General features: G+C 37.4%; 1 protein-coding gene across 9 annotated transcripts in view; it reads left to right on the forward strand.

The window, feature by feature from the left end:
* Positions 1-18,664, forward strand: part of UTRN (utrophin) — a 523,567-nt gene that overhangs the window by 94,991 nt on the left and 409,912 nt on the right. For 6 of the 9 annotated variants that reach the window (XM_030268143.4, XM_072927046.1, XM_072927038.1 and 3 more), the window contains 10 exons: positions 1,217-1,340; positions 2,922-3,009; positions 4,765-5,000; positions 5,274-5,454; positions 8,035-8,183; positions 10,051-10,263; positions 14,090-14,203; positions 14,997-15,152; positions 16,017-16,187; positions 18,416-18,595. In XM_030268143.4, coding sequence (XP_030124003.4) covers positions 1,217-1,340; positions 2,922-3,009; positions 4,765-5,000; positions 5,274-5,454; positions 8,035-8,183; positions 10,051-10,263; positions 14,090-14,203; positions 14,997-15,152; positions 16,017-16,187; positions 18,416-18,595 — 1,612 coding nt within the window. The remainder of the gene's footprint in view (positions 1-1,216; positions 1,341-2,921; positions 3,010-4,764; positions 5,001-5,273; positions 5,455-8,034; positions 8,184-10,050; positions 10,264-14,089; positions 14,204-14,996; positions 15,153-16,016; positions 16,188-18,415; positions 18,596-18,664) is intronic. The other 3 variants (XM_072927039.1, XM_072927043.1, XM_072927040.1) reach the window with 2 other exon arrangements.

Genomic DNA, 18,664 nt, shown 5'->3' on the forward strand with positions numbered 1-18,664 from the left:
GAGTATTTCCTTGAAGCATCAGTGGTTTAAATCTTTGTCAGATCATTTAGAGATACAATAGATACTGCCTCAAGATTAGGGAGTAGCTGTGAATTTGCACAATGAAGAAGAGTTTTTTAATTCATTTTTTTCTGGAGGAGGAATGAAGGTTTGAAGGGGTGAGGAACCCGCCAAAACCCTCTTGAGGACTCTAGTCAGACTTTTTGAGGTCTGGTAGGGGTAGTGTGTGCATCTGGATGTGCCAAGGCAGTAAAGTAGTCAGCAGCCATCTGTCCTTTCTATGTCTCAGGAGTTGTAGAAACTATTATAGATTTGAAAACAAAAGTGATTTATCTGTCATCTGTTTTTCTAGAGTTCAAACTGCATTAAAAACAGGGGTAGTAAAAATAGGTAATAAACTTTCTGATGCTTTTGTGTGTTTCCATTTACAACAAATGACCAGAAAGTGGAATTTTGCCAGTTTTCCCATGGAAACTTTGATTGACAATTGCATATATTGGGGTGCTGTTATTCCGTGTTAGGATTCACACTGTTAAGTAATGTAATTGTAATGCAACTTGACTTGTGGTCTGTACAGTGTATATGTCCATCTCTCAAGTTCTGTACAGTACTGCTTAATTTGAGAGTTGATTGGAGTTGTTTTTGGTGGTTTTAGATTGTAGCTTAGAGGTCATAGGGATAAGAAAGTTGTTAGTATAGACAATTATAGTATAGTGTACATTGTAGACAAAACCACTAAGCTATAAATTAATATTTTGTCAGCTAAGTGTGCAGAAATGTTTGTCAGCTGTAACTGCCACTGTTAGCTTTTCCTTCAGATAAAATAATGTTGCAGACTTTTGAAACTTAGAACTGCAATTCTTATTTGTTTTGTTTCTGAAGTCTAGTTATTACTTTCAAAATACTTGACATTGAGAGATCTGTTTTGTAACACATTAAAAGAAATAGTTATTTGTGTGAAGCTATGTGTAAAATAAATTGCACCATATATTCTCAATTTGTTCCTGAAGGCTGATACTGTGGGGATAATTTTTATTATTGTAGGCTTTTAAAAGTCTGTCTCTACTTCCTGTGGGTAGTAATATAAGGAGCATGAATTTTGTGTAAAGCCTTGCTGGTTTGGGATTGAATAATGTGCTGAACTTTAAGACTCTTGATTTTTAAGACAGAGTGACTGAAACCAAAAAACAAACTGCTGTCTGACCTTTTAAACTAGGTTTGATGCTGAAAGTACTGAGCTCTTGAACTGGATTTCAAAATCAAAATCTGCCATTCAGGCCGCAGACATCAAAGAATATACGAAGATGAGAGAGACTTCAAGCATGAAAGAAAAATTGAAGGTAAAATGGGGAGATAAAGCATGTTTCAGTGAATACTCTACTTTGTATCTAAGCTGGCTGTCAGCTGGAGGTGTGAGCTGATCCGCATGCTTTGAGGGGATTAAGTCCCTCAGTTACATAGCTTCAGAACTGAGCATACATGGAAATTTCTGACCAGATGGACACACTTTTTTTTTTTTTTTTTTTTTTTGCTGGTGTTGTTGCATAATCCACAAGAAATTTTAAAAACATAAATTACTGATGTCTCCCTTGGAGTTCTGAAAAATGTCTGTCTTCAGGCTTATTATCTTTTACATTAAGTAGCATATTTTGGTTTAATGTTTCACAGTTGGAAATGGCCTTGATTGACGCCACTTATATAGTTTCAGTAGAGATAGGCCAGTGGGGTGCTCAGAGACCCCTTGAATCATGCTGTGACACTCCTCAAACACTGTACCACCCAGGGTCCAAAGTGGTTTGTTGTTATAATGCTGGGACATGTTGTTTGCTGTAATAATTTTGGAGAAAATGTGATTGTTACAGCTTTTGTGCAGTATCGCTGACCTGCCAGACAGACTAGATACCTTTACTTAAAAATCTCTATAAAGAGGCTCCTCCATAGTGCTCTTGTGGAAAATGGTGCCAGTAGGAATGTTTGGAATGGCAGTACTGTTGGAAATAAGAACTAAAACAACTATCCCAATGATTTATTTATAGATTTTAAAGAATGTTTATAGCTTTTTAAAAAAGAGGTCCTGAGATGAACACCAGGTTCCCATGAACAGTACTGTTTTTAAATGATTGGGCTGTAAGTGGTTAGGACAGAGTTTGTTCTTTCCAGCTGTGCAAATAAGTGCATTCTTCTGAATGTACTGTAGGAAGCCTAAACCAGAGTGATGACCTTTGACATGAGGTTCAAAAAGATTTTAGTTTGGAGATACTTTGTTGTAATCACAGAGGATATTGAAGTTGTGGTTTTCTGGCCAGGGAACTAGTCTTTGCTCTGTGGATGCATTCTGCCTATTGACTCACAAATTAATATTCCCCAATATGTATAACTTGTGAGAGGAGCTTTTTCCTTTAAATATCTTGGTAGTCATGGAGAATTTCCCTCTCCAAATCTTTGTGAGAGCAAAGCACTAGAGCTTATTACTGGTGTGCTATAATTCTTGCTTTTTGGACATTTAGGGTCTGTTGGTCCCTTCTACTAGAAATCACAGTAGAAACTGTAGAAATGAAGGGGCTATTAAGAAGGTCTTTTCTCCACTGGCTCACATTAGAGAATTACAGCTGAATTTTTGATCAGAAGTGACTTGTTTTAACTGCTGTCCCAATGTCTTACTTCACACTGTGGGGTCATCAAGCCGTTAAACAATATTTTATTCCTGGTGCATCTCTTGCATGCCTGCTGCTTGTGAGATGTGACTCCTTTTGCATTTGTTTTCTGCACAAGCAGAACTAACATGCAGCTCAGGTGGTGGTGCATCTAAGACAATGATGTGTTTTGGGCTGAGTGGAAAAATAGATATTACTGTGTGAGAGAGGGAAGTCAAGGAAAATAATCCTTGCTGCTACTATATTCTTTTGGGATTCACTTTGAAGGTGATTGAAAAGGAAAGAGCTGAAAAAAGCCAGAAATTAGATGAACTGAAACGAAGTGGACACATTCTTTTGGATCAAATGGGAAAGGGTAAGCAACTTGGAGGTTTTTCTCTTTTGTGATTTAATCAGTTGAGTTGCTGGGAAATAATATTGAAGGACATTATCTCCTTCCTTCTCCCTCCCTTTTCTTTCCTTCATTGTTACTGTTACTAGTTAGTTATGTGGTTTTTTTAATTAAAGTTTTTAGAACAAGAGTATTATTATTCATTAGTGTGCATGTGTTCATTTGCAGTCTTAAGGGATATTTTAATAAATTGTTTCTATTTCAGTAACAATGCTAGTTACATGCTTTCAAGGAAGTAGTTTGATTTTAATTAATTGTTTTAAAACAACTGCTGTAAAGAAGTGAAAATTTTGAAGCCAAATTTAAACTTAATACGTATGTGTCTATCTCTTTTTCATGGTTTTATCTATTTTTGTAAAAACTGTCTGTGTTTTTAATGATGCAGTCACAACCTATGGCTCAAAGGCAAGAGAGAAGTCTATATGATTGGGAAAATGATTGCCAATTAAAACCCTTATCCATGGGATCTTATAATTGACATCCATGAAAGGTGAATCTTTAAGCCTTGCCAAAATCTTGTTTCATATTGAAAAAAAAACATCAGTGGAATGATATCTCTATAAAAGAGATGTTCATATCATCTAGAGGCAATCTTTTCGATCTTCACTTGACTTCTGGTGAAGTTGTTATCACTGGTAGCATTCTGACAGGAGAGAAGATGGTATCACTGTCCTGCATAATGACCAGCATCCCTTTTGGAAAATGCTGAATTCCATTGGATTTCTCAGCAATCACAGTTTTTTGCTCGTACGCCCCAATTTACTAAGCATGTCCAGTCGTCCCCTCCTTGCCTACTGCAACTTAAGCTTTTTTTAAAGTGGGTGCCATTGCCTTGAAGTTGATGGCTGAAAGCCACTGATTTCACCTGGAGCTTGGTTTATAAAAATTTTTAGATGTTACTTCTTTTCAAATGCGAACAGAAATTAATGCTCCCTTCCTCTTTATTCTACAAACCCTTTTAGCTGTGATAGAACATAGCATGAAACCAGCACGTGTTAACCATAACAAGAAATGCATAGTCAAAAAGCTGCTTTGTATCAGCAAAGAGTAAGGTCAAGAATTTGCTTTCTAATTGATTGTCATCTTAAAGGTTTGGATCTCTAGAAAATAACCAATCTACACCCCCTGGTTTTGTTAGGGTCTGATAGATGTCCTGTCCAGATCAGGCTCCCAGCCTTTTTCTGAAGCCCAGCTAGACCTGTGTGGAATAATGCACAGCACTGGCGCATTTGTGCCTACATCCACATCTATCCTGGGGCAGGAACAGGCTGTGCCATAATGGCAGTGACTGGTCTTTGTGTGCATGCTCCTGCCCTGTGGCTGCAGCTGCTGTGGTGTTGGTGTGCCAAGCCTGTGGCCAGAGTGTGAGCACAGGGCATCTATGGAGCAGGGGTCATCAAGTGCTCTTGTGAAAGCTGGCTGGCTACCCTGACCAGAGCTTTGGGCTCTACTTGTTCTAGAGTGGTTCAGCGAAAAAAAAAAAAACAACCCTCTCTGTCTTTCCTCAAAATTAGAGTACCTCACTCTACATTTTACTAGAATTATAAAGCTGAAATGGTGCTAGTAATAAGCATAGATTTATCGGTATTAGACCTGGAATCAAAGTGTTTTGTATATTAATGTGAAAGTGCACTTGTATTTGAAGAGAGGAAAGGTTAAATGCCTGTTAATGAAAATGTGTTGCAGTTAATATAACAATAATTTGTATAATCTTTGTAGAAGGACTTCCTACAGTGGATATAAAATCCGTCATGGAGAAAATTTTGTCGGGGTGGAAAGATGTGGTTCAAAATCTAGAAGAAGTGGCTAGAAAGATAAAGTACCAGGAAGATATAAATGCTTATTTAAAGGAAATGAATGAGCTTGAGAAGACTTTAATTGAGAAGGATGACTGGCTTAAAAATTACTCTTCTTCAGCATCCCAGTCCTCAGCAGTCCTGAAAGAGTTATGTCAGGTAAGTCTGGCCAAATGCATTAACTGTGATTGGAAGCTATCAGAAGCACAAGATGCCCCAGTAGAGCTTGGCCTAGTCAATAAGATCACTCAGTTTCTGAGACATGCAGGGCACCTGATTTGACTGGAATATTTTGCAATCTCTGTCACAGGAAGTACTTTAGTGTTGTCACTAGTAATGTGGATGAGCTGTGCTGTAGTAGTGTATTAAAATCTTCGTGTTTACAGGGCAAGTGTGAATTTTGGTTTTTTTTTTTTTTTTTTTTTTTTACAGCAGGAGTTAACTCATCTTGTAAGCCTGAGTCCACAGTTGGAACATCTGAAAGCCACCTGCAAGACACTCACCTCCCAGCCCATGCCTCCAAATTTCATTCAGGAGAACTTGAGTGGTTTTCTTGATCATTTCAAACTGACTCGTCAGAAACTAGAGGAATGTCATCAACAGCTGAAAAAAGGTGAATAAATAAGCATAAATATGTATCTTAGCATAAAACCTCCTGCTTACTTGTGCTTTGATTGTTTTCAGCTGACTGAAAACTCATTGAATTCTGGTAGACTTTCTGTAATGTTTGTGCTAGGCTTTGTGTCAAACTGGCAAAATTATTTTATTTACATGGAGGAATGTGGCCTGTTCTGTGCAAAATTCACAAATCTATCATTCCATGGTATTTAACACTATTACGCAAGGATGCAACATCCCTGAAAACTCATTTAACTACTTAGCAAGACATAATGAAGGTGGATAATAAAGCTCAGAAATCTGTCTCTCTCTGACACTTACAGAAACATATATTCTGTAATGAAATTCTAGAAATGAAAAGTAGAAGATTAGAAGAATGTTGTAAAATGAAAGTGTTCATGTGAAATTTATTCTTTTTCATAGCTTTGAGCACATTAGTCATACATAATTCCTTTTGGAAATTTCATCTTTGAAGTGATTTGGAATCTGGCTTGCTTTTCAGGCAGTTTCTACTTGGATTGTTGTTGCATTAAAAATTTCATTATGAGCATTCAAACCAGTCATGCTGGTTTTTAAAGAATTTTAAATGTAGTGCATAAAATATGTAGTTCTGGTAATACTTTACAGCTGAATAGCAACAGCACAGACTTGTAAGATTTTTTTTTCTCCATAGCTTTTGTTTCAGAGTAATTTGAGGAAATGTTTTATTAACAGCCCCAAATGGAAGAGCATTAACACTCTGTTCTGTATGTAGTAAAAATAGGCTCAATTGCTAAATTGTTAGGCCATCTATACAATATGTTGCACCAGGCCTGCACACTTGAATTATATCAATGCAGAAAATTCTATGAATGAAGTATCTGTCAGCCATGTTAAAATTACAAGGTTATGTTTTCAGTCTTACTGTGATTAGTTATTATTTTACAGCCGTTTTGAGTTCATGTACTTGTGAGTAATTGTATTGGTATTTTGGTAACTATATATCATGTGACAAAAAAAAAATTTTTTTTTTTTTGTCACACATTGCTTGAGGTGTTACCGATCTGCTTGAACCAGTTATTGCTTCGTAGAAACACTGTATATGTTCTAACACATTAATGTTGTGTTTGTGTATCTTTTGAATGAGACAACCTGCTGAGAAGTCATATTGCTGATGAACAGAGGGAAATATTGGTTCAGGGTTTTAGCTGTTTATTTACAGGATAGTTTGAATTGCTGCAAAGTAAAAACTTCCAGAGCTACATAACTGGTGGAAACAACTGGTGGTGTGACTTGGGCATTTGTGAACTTGGCAGACTTTGACTGACAGAAAGCCAGCTCCTCCTTATGGCTCTTCTTGAGGCTCTTGAGCCTCCAAAAATTCCACCCATGGAAACCTACTCAGTCCCAGCTATATGGGCATTTTTTAGATGGGAATTGACTCAATATTTTTGTCACTGGAAAACTACTTCAACTATTTCCTTCTCCTTCAGGATTTTCTGTAGTTTAGTGACAGTGCAGCTATGTGCTTCTTACTAATTTTTCTCCCTCTTTGAATTGATCTGTCTTTTTGAGAAAAAGGAGCTGGATAACTCTGATTCTCTCAAAAATGTTTACTCATTTTTATAAAAGGTAAGACAGTTCTGACAGTAAGCTGTTGGAAAGCTACCTAGTGAGTCAGAACAAGACTAAGATTAGTTTTCACGTGGGGCAGTAACAAAATTGCTTAGGAATCCAGGGCCAGAGAATGTGCATGCCACAGTACAGGACTTACAGGCAAAATTCTGTTTGCTGTAGTTATTCCAGTTGGCTGTTTTCATTCTAGAATGCCAATGAGGTGCTGCCTTCTGCCTGGGATTCCACACAGGGCTGGATTGAATAAATTTTGAGATGTGGTTGAAGATGGCAAACAGATACTCCATCCAAACTTTAATTCCCTTTTAACTCTTCCTAAATGGTGTCTCTGTTCTGGTAACAGGCTGAAAGCTGCTATTTTTATATATTTGTATGGGTAAATACATTAAAAAAAGTAAAAAAGCAAGCAAAACACCAGCCTACACTATTATGTATTTTATATGCACGCACATATTTATAAATACTACCCTTTACAATTCCTATATATAGTGCGTATATTTAATTTAATATTAAATATATGGCTATTATAATTGCTATACTATTTTTTCTATCTATAAGAGATATCAGTGTATGTGTATTTGTAGATAAATAGTAGATATGTCTACAGCTTAAAAATGCAAAATACTAAATTTGGGTGGTTTATATATTTTAAATACTATGGATTATTCTTGGTACAATAACATATAATTTAAATACTATCGATTCTTCCACCCTACCCATCCAAACAGATTAAGGTGCTTAAGTGTATAAAAAGAATTTCTGAAAATGGGATTGAGTTTGTAAAATTTTTGGAACATATACTTGTATGTTATATATTTAATATCTTCAGAGGAAAAACAATGGTATCTGTTGAAGAGTTTTTCAGCTCTTGGGAAGTTGATTATGTTCACATCTTTTAAGATTTGGGTTGAAGTGCATATTCTTACTCTGTGTTTTTTTTCCTTCCTCCTTTACATGGCAGCAGAGACAGAAAGGCAGCCAAGCCGGGAGTATGTGGAGTCTCTACAGCAGCTGAAGGACGCGCTGAGCGAGCTGGAGGGCAAGCAGCTCTCCACTGCCAGTGGCCTGAGCGAGCCCAGCAAGGTGGAGAACGCCCTGCAGCAGGCAAAGGTAACTCTCACCATTGCACTGAGTAAGGGGGTTACCCCACTGCTGTCACCCTGTGTTCTCCTGCCTTGCTTTCAGTGGGGTAGCTAACACTGCTCAGAGGGGTGTCAGGGACGTGAGTGTGGAGCCCACTTTTGGAGGTGGCTTGCTGGATTATCAGGCTGCTGAGGGACATGTCTAGGTAAGGGCTGGGTGTCTCTGAGCCTGCAGGAATTCACAGCTTCTCTTGCTGCCTGTGCCAGGAGACAGCTGGGACTGCTCGGCCAGGGAAAATACCAGAGACTGAGGCAGGGATGGACCTCTCTCCAGGGAGAGAATTCTGTGTCTCCAGCATTTCCCCCCGCCCCCCCCCCCCCCTTTTTTTTTTGGTTGTTTGAAAAAACTCAATAAATACTTCTCTGCCTGCTCCACCATCCTCCATATTCAAAAGCATGTGTTTCCCCTGTGTGGTGGCCTAATAAGGCTGCAGGTGACTCTGGAGGAGCTCTTGAGCTCTGGTTGCTGGGTGCAGAGAGGTTGTTATATCCTTCTCTATTTAGCACAACAATGATTTTTGGAAGTCCACTAAATAGAGGTGTTAGTGTTTTGAGGGTTTTTTTTTGAACCAGGAGATTAAAACAAGCTTTGATTGTTTGGTTTTCTCTTTAGTGTTGCTTCTGTATTTTTTAAACTCGGCGGAGATTTTCTGGTCCATATGCTGCGTGAATTGCAGTGGCATTTAGGCTTTTGAGGCTTGTCTTTTCCTGCCTCTGCCCAGTTTTCTTCAGAGGCTAATTACCCTGAGAAGACATACTATGCTAGTGAAGGTGCTTTATCATTAGAGTGTGACAGGAGAGGGGAACAAACCTATCTATAAGTAGCTGCTTGTGGAGCTTGGGATTGTTCAGTGCTCTCTGCACTATAGCACGCACTGAAACTTACATTCATCTTCTCAGTATCATTGCTACTTCCCTACCCATCTTAGATGAATTTTCCAGGAAAAGAAACTATAATAAATGTAAAGTACATTTGAGGACATGAATGTTTTAAAAAAGTCTTCCTTAGTAAAAATACAGCAAAATATGTATGCACACATCCTGCTTGTATATATTAAGTGTATATACTAGAAAATTAAATCTATTAAATTAATAATAATTTCATGTGTTCACTGTGAATTTCTCTTAAGCAAATCTGAAGCACAGTAATCAAAATTATGAGTTCAATGAAGTGGCAGCATTTTTCATGTTTTAGCTTATATCTTCAGCTGGTTTTTTTCATATTAGTAAATCAGCTCTTTCAAATCAAGTGACTCTTTATATCAGCAATGTTACAGTGAATATACTCAGAATGTATCTTCCCTGAATCCCATCTGGGAAAGCAGTTTTCCAAACTTGAATATCTAGAGCTTTTTTTGCAACTAAGATAGTATATTTAACTTTACAAAACTTGGAAGAACACACTCAGCTGGTTTACATGTGCATTTAAAAAACAAACTTGTGGGAGGAATGAACATACTGAGGTGTCCTGCTCTGTCTGCATTGCAGTTTGCCCTGGGAGTGCAGCGTGGCACAGCCATTGCACTGTTGATTGAGTGCCAGTACTGTGTGGCACAGGAGAGGCATAGATGCCTGCGCATGTTAAGCTATGAGGCCAAGCTTTGCTACCCATTCTGTCGTCTCTGTTGCTGCACCAGTACAGCAGCTGAAGGTTTTGCTGCTTAGAAGGTTTTTTGGATGTCTCTGCCTCAGTAACTACTGTAACTGGATTGTATCACTCTTGACCGAGTTTACCGTCTGCATGATGAAAGTTTTGATGTACTTGCACTTGTATGTGAGTTTGTACCTGTTGTATGTCTAATACTGGAAGGAGGCATTTTTCTTCTTTCTTATAGACAGTTTGTGAGACACTGGAAGCCCAGAAGCCCAGAGTAGATAAACTTGCTGAAGAAACAAAGGCTTTGGAGAAGCATGCATCTTCGGAAGTAAAAAACACCTACATGCAAGAATTCAAGGATGTGCAGGGACGCTGGGACAAGTTAAAGCTCAAGATTTCCAAAGATGTTAAACTACTGGAGGAAATTGTGCCCAAGTTGAGAATATTTGAGGTAAAGTGAAAGGATTTTTTATTTTTGGCTTGCATAACTCTGTGGCTTTATAGACCTTTCTCTGTGTTCCTGTGGGAGTCCAGATGAAACTGATTGAGAAGTGGGATGTTGATGATCCTCTAGTTTGGAAGAGGCTGAAAGCATATATAGTATATTTGTAGTAGCATAGAAGTGGAATTCTAATGTGCCCAGGATATTATTTTGTCTTCTAACAGAAATACTTTTCACTTAAAATTAGTGTCCCTCCCTTTCCATAAGCAAAGGTTATCCTAGGGTCAAGGATATGCCAGCTGTGCTGTTAATCCCAGTAGGGGCTGATGATCTTCAGTGTGATTGGTGTCAGATGCCCACTACTCTTAAAGTGTGCCTGCTACAGAAAACCTGCTCCTTCAAGTGGAGTTTTGGTGAGCAGTCATGAAGAATTTGTACAAGGCAGTTAGAAAAGGGAGTAAGGAAAATGCTTGGGTATAGTGATTTTTCCAGTTCCAACCATTGCCTCTGAAGTGACAGGAAGGACAGTCAGAAAATTAAGGTTATTCAGCCCTCCTACCTATTTTATAAATATATACACATGCCTATGAAATCCTTCAAGACAGAAAATCCCACTGTTCTGAGAGCAGAATTATGTTCTGAGCAAGATGCTAGAAACTTTTCTGTTACCTTAAAAGGAAGTACAGAAGCCAAAAAAGAAATTCTAGCAGAAGAAACAATGGAAGCAATGATTAAGTAGTTGCTTTATTAATATTATACTATTATTGTAATTATTAAGTAATTATTAAGTATGAAAGAAATACCTACTGATGCAATCTGTTGAAATATGCAGCTTACATTGTGTTGTCTTATGAACTGTACTTTTGAGTACACAATTTATGTGTTTTCTGAATGTTTTGTAAAACTGTCAGTGGATGGACAGTTGTGTTATATTCCCTGATTTTTCCTTTGGTACTTACCTATACGGAGAGTTTTATAGTCTAATACTGTATAAATAAAAATGACAGTCTGGAACAAGTTGAATGAAAATGCTGTGGACAGCACTGGGTACACCAGGATGTAACTTGTACTGCAGGAAAGATTGGTATGGCAGCCTTGGTGTCTTGGTGCAGACACCAAACAAGACACAAGATTAGTTTGGAGAATGGCTGAGCAGGATCTCCTTGGCTAAAAAAGGAGTTGAAGCACCTGGCTATTAAAGGGAAAAAATTTATGTTGGGGAGAAAAAAAAGTGCATGTCAGTGCTTGGAGGACATGTGGTTTATGTTCAACTACATGCAAGTATTAGTTATTTTTAATGTTCCTTTTTTTTCCCCCTAAATGACCTTAAAAAAATTGACATTTATCAAAACAACACTCCTCACATTTAGGCTTTTGAAAAGAAACAATGCAAATATTTTCATTTTAACAGTGAGCAAACAGGTGAACGATTACTTAGATGCCCTTGTTAGTCTGATGAGCATGTCAGTGGCAGATCTGCCTGAGTCCTGCTGCTTAGGTGGTTCTTCTGTTACTTGTGATGTGATAGAGGCTCCCCCAAGCTGACAATGCATGCGTCAGTGACATGAACTGGGAGTAATGTTTTACTGGGAGATGTAGACAAGGCTCATTTTATCATTTTTGCATTTATCATTTTATCAGTTTTGCATTTTGTTTTTCCTAGAAGAAATTATGTTAAAACTTCTATTATCATACCTCTAGTAATGTATGGCTTGCTGCATCTTTGATTATGTATCGCTCTCAGGTCTTTTAAATCTGCTGCATGGCTGTACATCATGTGGTTTTTTTAGGAGTGAACAAGTTAAGATTCAGCAGATTTGATCTTTGTTCCTGCCTGTAATAAATGTCAAAAACTGATCCTGAAGAAATGAAGCTCTATAAGGAAAACCTTATAGCAGCATTCCAGAAACTAAAGGAGACCTTCACGAGAGCTGAAGAACTTTTTGCATGTGCTTGTAGGGACAGGACAAGGGATAATGGGCTCTTAACTGAAAGAGGGTAGGTCTAGATTGGATTTTAGGAAGAATTTCTTTACTGTAAGAGCAGTGAGACACTGGAACGTGTTGTTCGGAGAAGCTATGGATGCTTCATTCATGGAAGTGTTTAAGGCCCGTTTGGATGGGGTCATGTGGAAGATGACAGTGTCTGTGGCTGGCAGGTTGGAGCTAAATGATCTTTAAAGTCCATTCCAACCCAGACCATTCTATGATGAAGATGTTCGTGTCTAAAAATTGTGAACTCTTGTGCATCAACAGCCTACACTGGTTATTTGACTACTGATAATTATTTACCCGTGCAATGCACGAGCATTTACTTAATTAAACTTTTGTAGGCTTGGTTTGGGATTCAGCAAGTTTTTAAAACATGTGTCTAACTTTCAGAGATGCTACTTATGTAAATAGCTTATTGTAAGAAAGCTAAATTAGTTATGTGGTAAAGTGCTTTGTTAAAAGGCAGCGTTTATAAATACGTATTTTTTTACATTAAACTATGCTCCACTAGTAAGGATCCTAGAGTCTGTTTTTTAGAAAATTATTTTCAGGCTTATCATCTGCAGGAAATTCCCCCAAAATGGAAAAGGAATGAAGAAGATGTCATGACTTTGACCTCTAATGGTAGTAGCATTGATCTAAAAACAGACGTGAACTTAGTCTAATGGGTTTTCATTAATGCAGACATTTTTTGAGAAACAGTGTGTAACATATGGATCTTTAAAAAACTATTTGTGTAAGGTTTTTAAGAAAATTAAGTGTATGCTTTCTTCCTGTGACATGCAGAGTAGAAGCTGAAGCTGATGAGCTGTTCTGTGATGATGATTGTGTCAGGATAGATGACATGTGTTAAAAACTCCAACCAAATAGTCCAAAAATGTTGAGTATAAGAAGTCCAGCTATATTAATAAAAAATGCCAATCACATAAGTTGGTTGAACAAGAGGAAGAAAAATCCCTCTTTGTGCTCTGTGTTGGTTTTCTTGGTAAGGATGATTTGGAGCATCCCCATCCTTTCCGCATATATGGGAAGGAGATGGCAGCGCTTCTGTCTCCTTCCCTCCCTCCTCCCCTTCCTACCTCATTGCAGGGTGTAAGGCAACTGCCAATTGTTAGATTACATAATTCTGAAATGGGGTGTGTGCTTACTTTTTCCCAAGAGTTGCTCTAGTGAGTACAGTACTGTACTGTCGGCCTCAAACAGCTAGGCTGTTTTTTTTTAATTTTAGTGGTTAGTCTGATCGTCTGTGTTTTTTTCCTTTTTTGTGTGTCTTGCCTATGCAAATGGCTTTCCCAGCATGGTTTCTACCTGAAAAGTACATTTAGCATTATCCACTCCTCTTTTCCACATATATATTTTTATAGGTCACTCTCTTTTGCTTTGGAATGCAGTTTTCAAACAAGTGTGGAAACAGTCATGCATTTTTAAAAATCAGTTTGTAGGCACATTTCCAGCCTTCAGCCAGGTCCTTCATGTAAAAGGTAGCCACACAATTCTTGAAGCCATGCTCTCTTCCTTACCTGATCCTGTACTTTGGTGTGATAGATAACCTGGAACAGTTCAGTGTCACTTAAGCTATGCTCTGGTGGATGGAAGAATATCACTATTGGGAATTTAATATTCATATAAATTTGAGAACAGAGAAATTTGCGATGCCCCTCTTCCCCCCAAAAAGCCCAACAAAACAAACCCAAAAATTAAACAGAAGTTGGTCTGATTCAATACTAAGACTATGCCAGCAGCTTGTAGGACACCCTTGGCAAGCTGCTAGAAATTGAAATGCAACAGCCATACATTCTTCATCACAGCATTGTATCAACTGTTTCTTACTATATTTGATTTAGACTGACTCTAAAGTTGTTCAGAAGTGGATGGATGGTGTGAAAGACTTCTTAATGACAGAAAAGGCTGTTCAAGGGGATACTGAAGGACTTCAAAGGCAACTTGACCAGTGCACAGTGAGTTTTGCTCTTACAAGGAGTATTTTTAAAAAACAAGTAGCATCTTTTCTTTATTATTTTGCTTGCATTATTAAGTACTGTTCATAGCACATTAAGCCCACCAGAAAAATTGTTTTATCTTTCTTTAGGGCACGTTTGAGTTGGTTTTTTTGCAGCTATAATATTTTGTGCTTTTCAAAGGTCTTCGCTGTAGCTATAAATACCGATGTACAAGTTGGCATTATTTCCTCTATAAAAGGTTTATATATTTTTCCCAATTTTTTGTGATTATGGAATTGAATCTGTGGGTGAAAAGTGTCTTCTGCATTAAATTCCCAAGGATAGTAAAAGTAAGAAGCAAATAACTGATAAAAGTTCTGGAATTTAGAATTTTTCAAGGAAGATTCCTGGCTAGTCAGTCGCATAATGATCACATTTATGTAGAATTTTGTCTTATAGTAAGTAATTACAGTGTACCTTCAAATGTTTGTTTCCAGGATAAGAATATAAATTGAGGAACACCAGAAATAGCAGAATATCTTCAAACTTGTGTTGTTTTGATGTTGACGTTTGGCATATGAAAATGTTTATGCTCTGTATGGCAAGCTGTATTTGTTCTTTAGTTGCATAGTTCTGATATTTTGAATCACTGAAGGATTATTTTAAGCAGTCTGGTATTGATCTGATCACAGTATTGATCTGCTCCAAAAACTTTTGGAATAATTAAAAGCTGCAAAATTATTAATACTGTTATAAATTAGTGTAATATCTTGCTGAAGAACAACGTTAATTTTCTCTTATGTGTGTTCAGGTATTTATCAATGAAATGGAGACAATTGAACCATCACTAAAAGAGATGAAAGAAGTAGAGGCTGCTTTAAGAGCTCAGCCTATTGCGAGCATAAATACTTGGACAAAGTCTAGGCTAGTAGACTGCCAGACTCAGTGGGAGAAGCTGAGCAAACAGGTGAGTTCTCCACATGTTGCTTGCTTGTTGCTGCAGCTGTCCGGTTGTGTGCCATTGTAAGGATTCTGAGGAGGTGAAGCAGTGAAACAGTGGGATGAGAACGTTTTACTTGTTTCACTGTCAAAGTGGCTGAAGCCAAGCATGTTTCTTGGTACCTGACTGGAAGGAGAAAAATAAGCTCTACAATTGTTTGTAATTAAAGATTAATCTGTTCACTTGACTTTATGCTGCTCTTTCGGGAGAATGTGGGAGGAAGATCTGACCTTTTTCTGTTGTTTCTGAAGACTGGGATATTATGCTGTCTCTGTATAATTTTATTGGTTTCCAAGCAGCTTTGAAAAATAAAAGGCTATAAATAGACAACCACACAGTGCATTTGGTTGTTTCTTTTGGGTGGAAACTTTCTGCTGTCTGTAGAAACATATTTATTTTGTTGCAATTGCTGATGAAAATCTGTGTTGGAGAGCCTTGCTGTTGATATAGAGTCCAGAATATCTGGGTTGTGGAAAGAAGTGAGGCCTGAAGAGTGTTTTATTGCTCAGTATAATGATATATCTAACTATATGATACTTGTAATCAAAAGAGGAATTTATTCTGTCTGACTTTTTTCAGAGATTGTTACCAATTTACGTTCAATGAAGGGGAAAAAGAAGGTCATATTTCTCCTTCCCTCACTTTTAGATTTTGTTGATCTGCTAAAAAGTGTTGATAAGTTTGTGTGTGGATGGAAAAGTGCTCCGTTAATTAAAAAGGTCTGAAAATGTTTTGGTAGTAAAATATTTTAACAAAGAGTTGTGGGTTTTCACATGTACAAGGACATTTAAGTAACAAAGCTGCTATTTCTTTCTCCACCTTGGATTCTAGATCATTAGTCAGAAAAATCGCCTGTCTGAAAGTCAGGAAAAAGCTGTAAATCTGAAGAAGGATTTGGCAGAGATGCAAGAATGGATGACCCAAGCTGAAGAAGAATATTTGGAGAAAGATTTTGAATACAAGTCCCCTGAAGAGCTAGAGAATGCAGTAGAGGAAATGAAGGTCAGCAATGCCAACTCATTGTAGAGGCCTGATTAAGAGAAGCAGAACCTTAAAGCTTTGGGGGTTGACCTTTTATGGAGTTATATTTGTGGAAAGGAGCTCAGGTCATGACAAGATTAGTGGTATTTTTCATTTTTGCTTTGTGGAATTTTTGATTTTTAAAGCATAAACTATAAAAGCAGATGTTCTTTTTGGCCATGAGGGGTAGGGAGTTCATAATAAATAACAGCTTGCTCAGCTGTTGAGTCAGGCTTTTTATATATAGCATATTAAACATTAGGAATATGGGAAAATCTTGCAGGAGACAAAACTTGAGAAAGGTATAGTGTCATGTTTTATTTCTATTTAAATTAGTAGTTGTGAAAATATTCTTCTTCTTCTATCACTTGGACCTCAGTTTCTTGACCCCCAAATATTCTAACTCTGCATTTAGAAAAAATCTTTAATACAAGTGTGTTGTAAGGCTATCATGTCTTCATCATCTGATGCAAACAGTGATTTGTTTTTTAATATTTTTTTTAAATCATGAGGTGGAAGAGATTTACAAGGATCAGTGAGTGATATTGTTCCCTACTTTTCTATTTTTTGGTCTGGCGGCCAAATAAATGAAGAGGAAGGAGATATTTTTGTCTCATTATAATATTGTCAGTTGAACATAAAATTTTATTGGATACATGTACGGAATAAATAATTCCCTGCTTTTTAATCTAAGAGTTCAATCATATCTTCAAAAATGTTTTTATTTGTGTACACTTTTTAAATGAGTATCCACTATACTGTTACTTGAGGGACAAGTAAAAAAAAAAAAATTTCCTTACAAGTGCTTTAACAAAGCCATTTGAAGTTTTGAATTGTCCTTTTTGAAGGGTTTTCTAAAGCACTCCTTAACAAGAGTTTTAATATATTCATGTCCTTTGAAGCCACTTGAGATCACATAGTCTGACAGCTGGCTTGAACACAAGCCAAGGAAAGAAAGAGCCTTCTTTTCATTGGCAAATCTGTGAGACTTTTAGCACATTTACCTTTGTCAAATCCAGATTATATTATGTAAATTATGACAGTTGTGTCAGTGAGCCTGTAAGCTTATTGTAACACTTAAAATTCCCTTTCATTTGCAGTAACAGCATTATCCTGGGACTACTTTTAGGACTGGGGAAAAGCACACTCTGTATTTGGCTCATTTTTGCATATGCTGTCATTTGAACAGATTGGAACTCCTGCTGACAGGAGGAATAGGTTTAAGGAGGAATAAGTTTAAGATAAGGCTGTGTGGTTTTTGAAAATCCTGACAAAAAATATATTTCCAAAATTTTTTATTCTTTGCCTTTCTATTAATTGACTTTTTTATTGCCTTACATCTAGAAGACATCTTGAAATATATATACAAAAATTTTGCTAAATTCTACTATTTGCCTTATTTATCAGAGATATTTCAATTTCATAAAATTGTTCTTGAAACCTGAAAAGAAAGATATGGAACAGTCTCTACTTCTGAAGCCTTTTATTTATCTCAGCAGGGAGACTCAGACTGGTCTGACTGATCTGTCTTCCAGCTATCCTCCTTCCTCAGTTCTGGCTAAGGCACAATTTGACAAGTGATAATACAGTTTCTCCCGACCTGTGTGTTGGGGGTTGTACTGTACTTACCCTGTATATGTGTTGCCAGGCTCCTCTGAGTGTAGTTAGATTGAAGGAATTCTAGCTGTCCTTTCTGTGTGTTCCTCGAGCACACCCAACAGCTGTGAGGGAGGTTCCAGCTTTGTAATTGCACATGTCCTGGGTAATTATATAATCTTTCCTGAATGACTTTTGGAGATAGTTACTGAGCTCTAAGACACATCATTTCTGTAAAGTCACCCTACCTTTTTCTTCCTGATATACTTGTTTTTAGCAAATGTCTATTTATTTTGGTTAATTTGTATTTGCATGATAGCATAGAAATAGCACTGAACTGATTTTTTTTTTTTGCTTTGAGTCATGAGTTTTTTTAAATGAACAAACCATGAATGGTAAATATATCTGTATGCTTAATAAAACATGATCTTTCACCACTTGCTAACATGACCTGAATTCCATGCAAGTTAGTGCTGTATTTTGTTGTGTTCAGGCCCAAGAAATACATTGGCAGCAAGACCTCCAATGTGAAACTGCTTATGATTGATTTGAGTGGTGAGTAGCTGAGTTGTAAGGCAATTGAAGGTTGATAGTGTAATATGTTTTTTTGACAGAGAGCGAAGGAGGATGTGTTGCAGAAGGAGGTGAGGGTGAAGATTCTCAAGGACAACATCAAGATGTTGGCCACCAAAGTGCCGTCCAGTGGTCAGGACCTGGTGACTGAGTTGAATGTTGTGCTGGAGAACTACCAGCTACTGTGCAATCGGATCCGGGGGAAATGCCACACTTTGGAGGCAAGAATCATAGCTCTCTGCTTATAAATAACTGTTCAATTCCTTTATTGATGTTCTGGATGAGGATAA

Source organism: Taeniopygia guttata, chromosome 3, assembly GCF_048771995.1.
Source record: "Taeniopygia guttata chromosome 3, bTaeGut7.mat, whole genome shotgun sequence".
NCBI lineage: Eukaryota > Metazoa > Chordata > Aves > Passeriformes > Estrildidae > Taeniopygia > Taeniopygia guttata.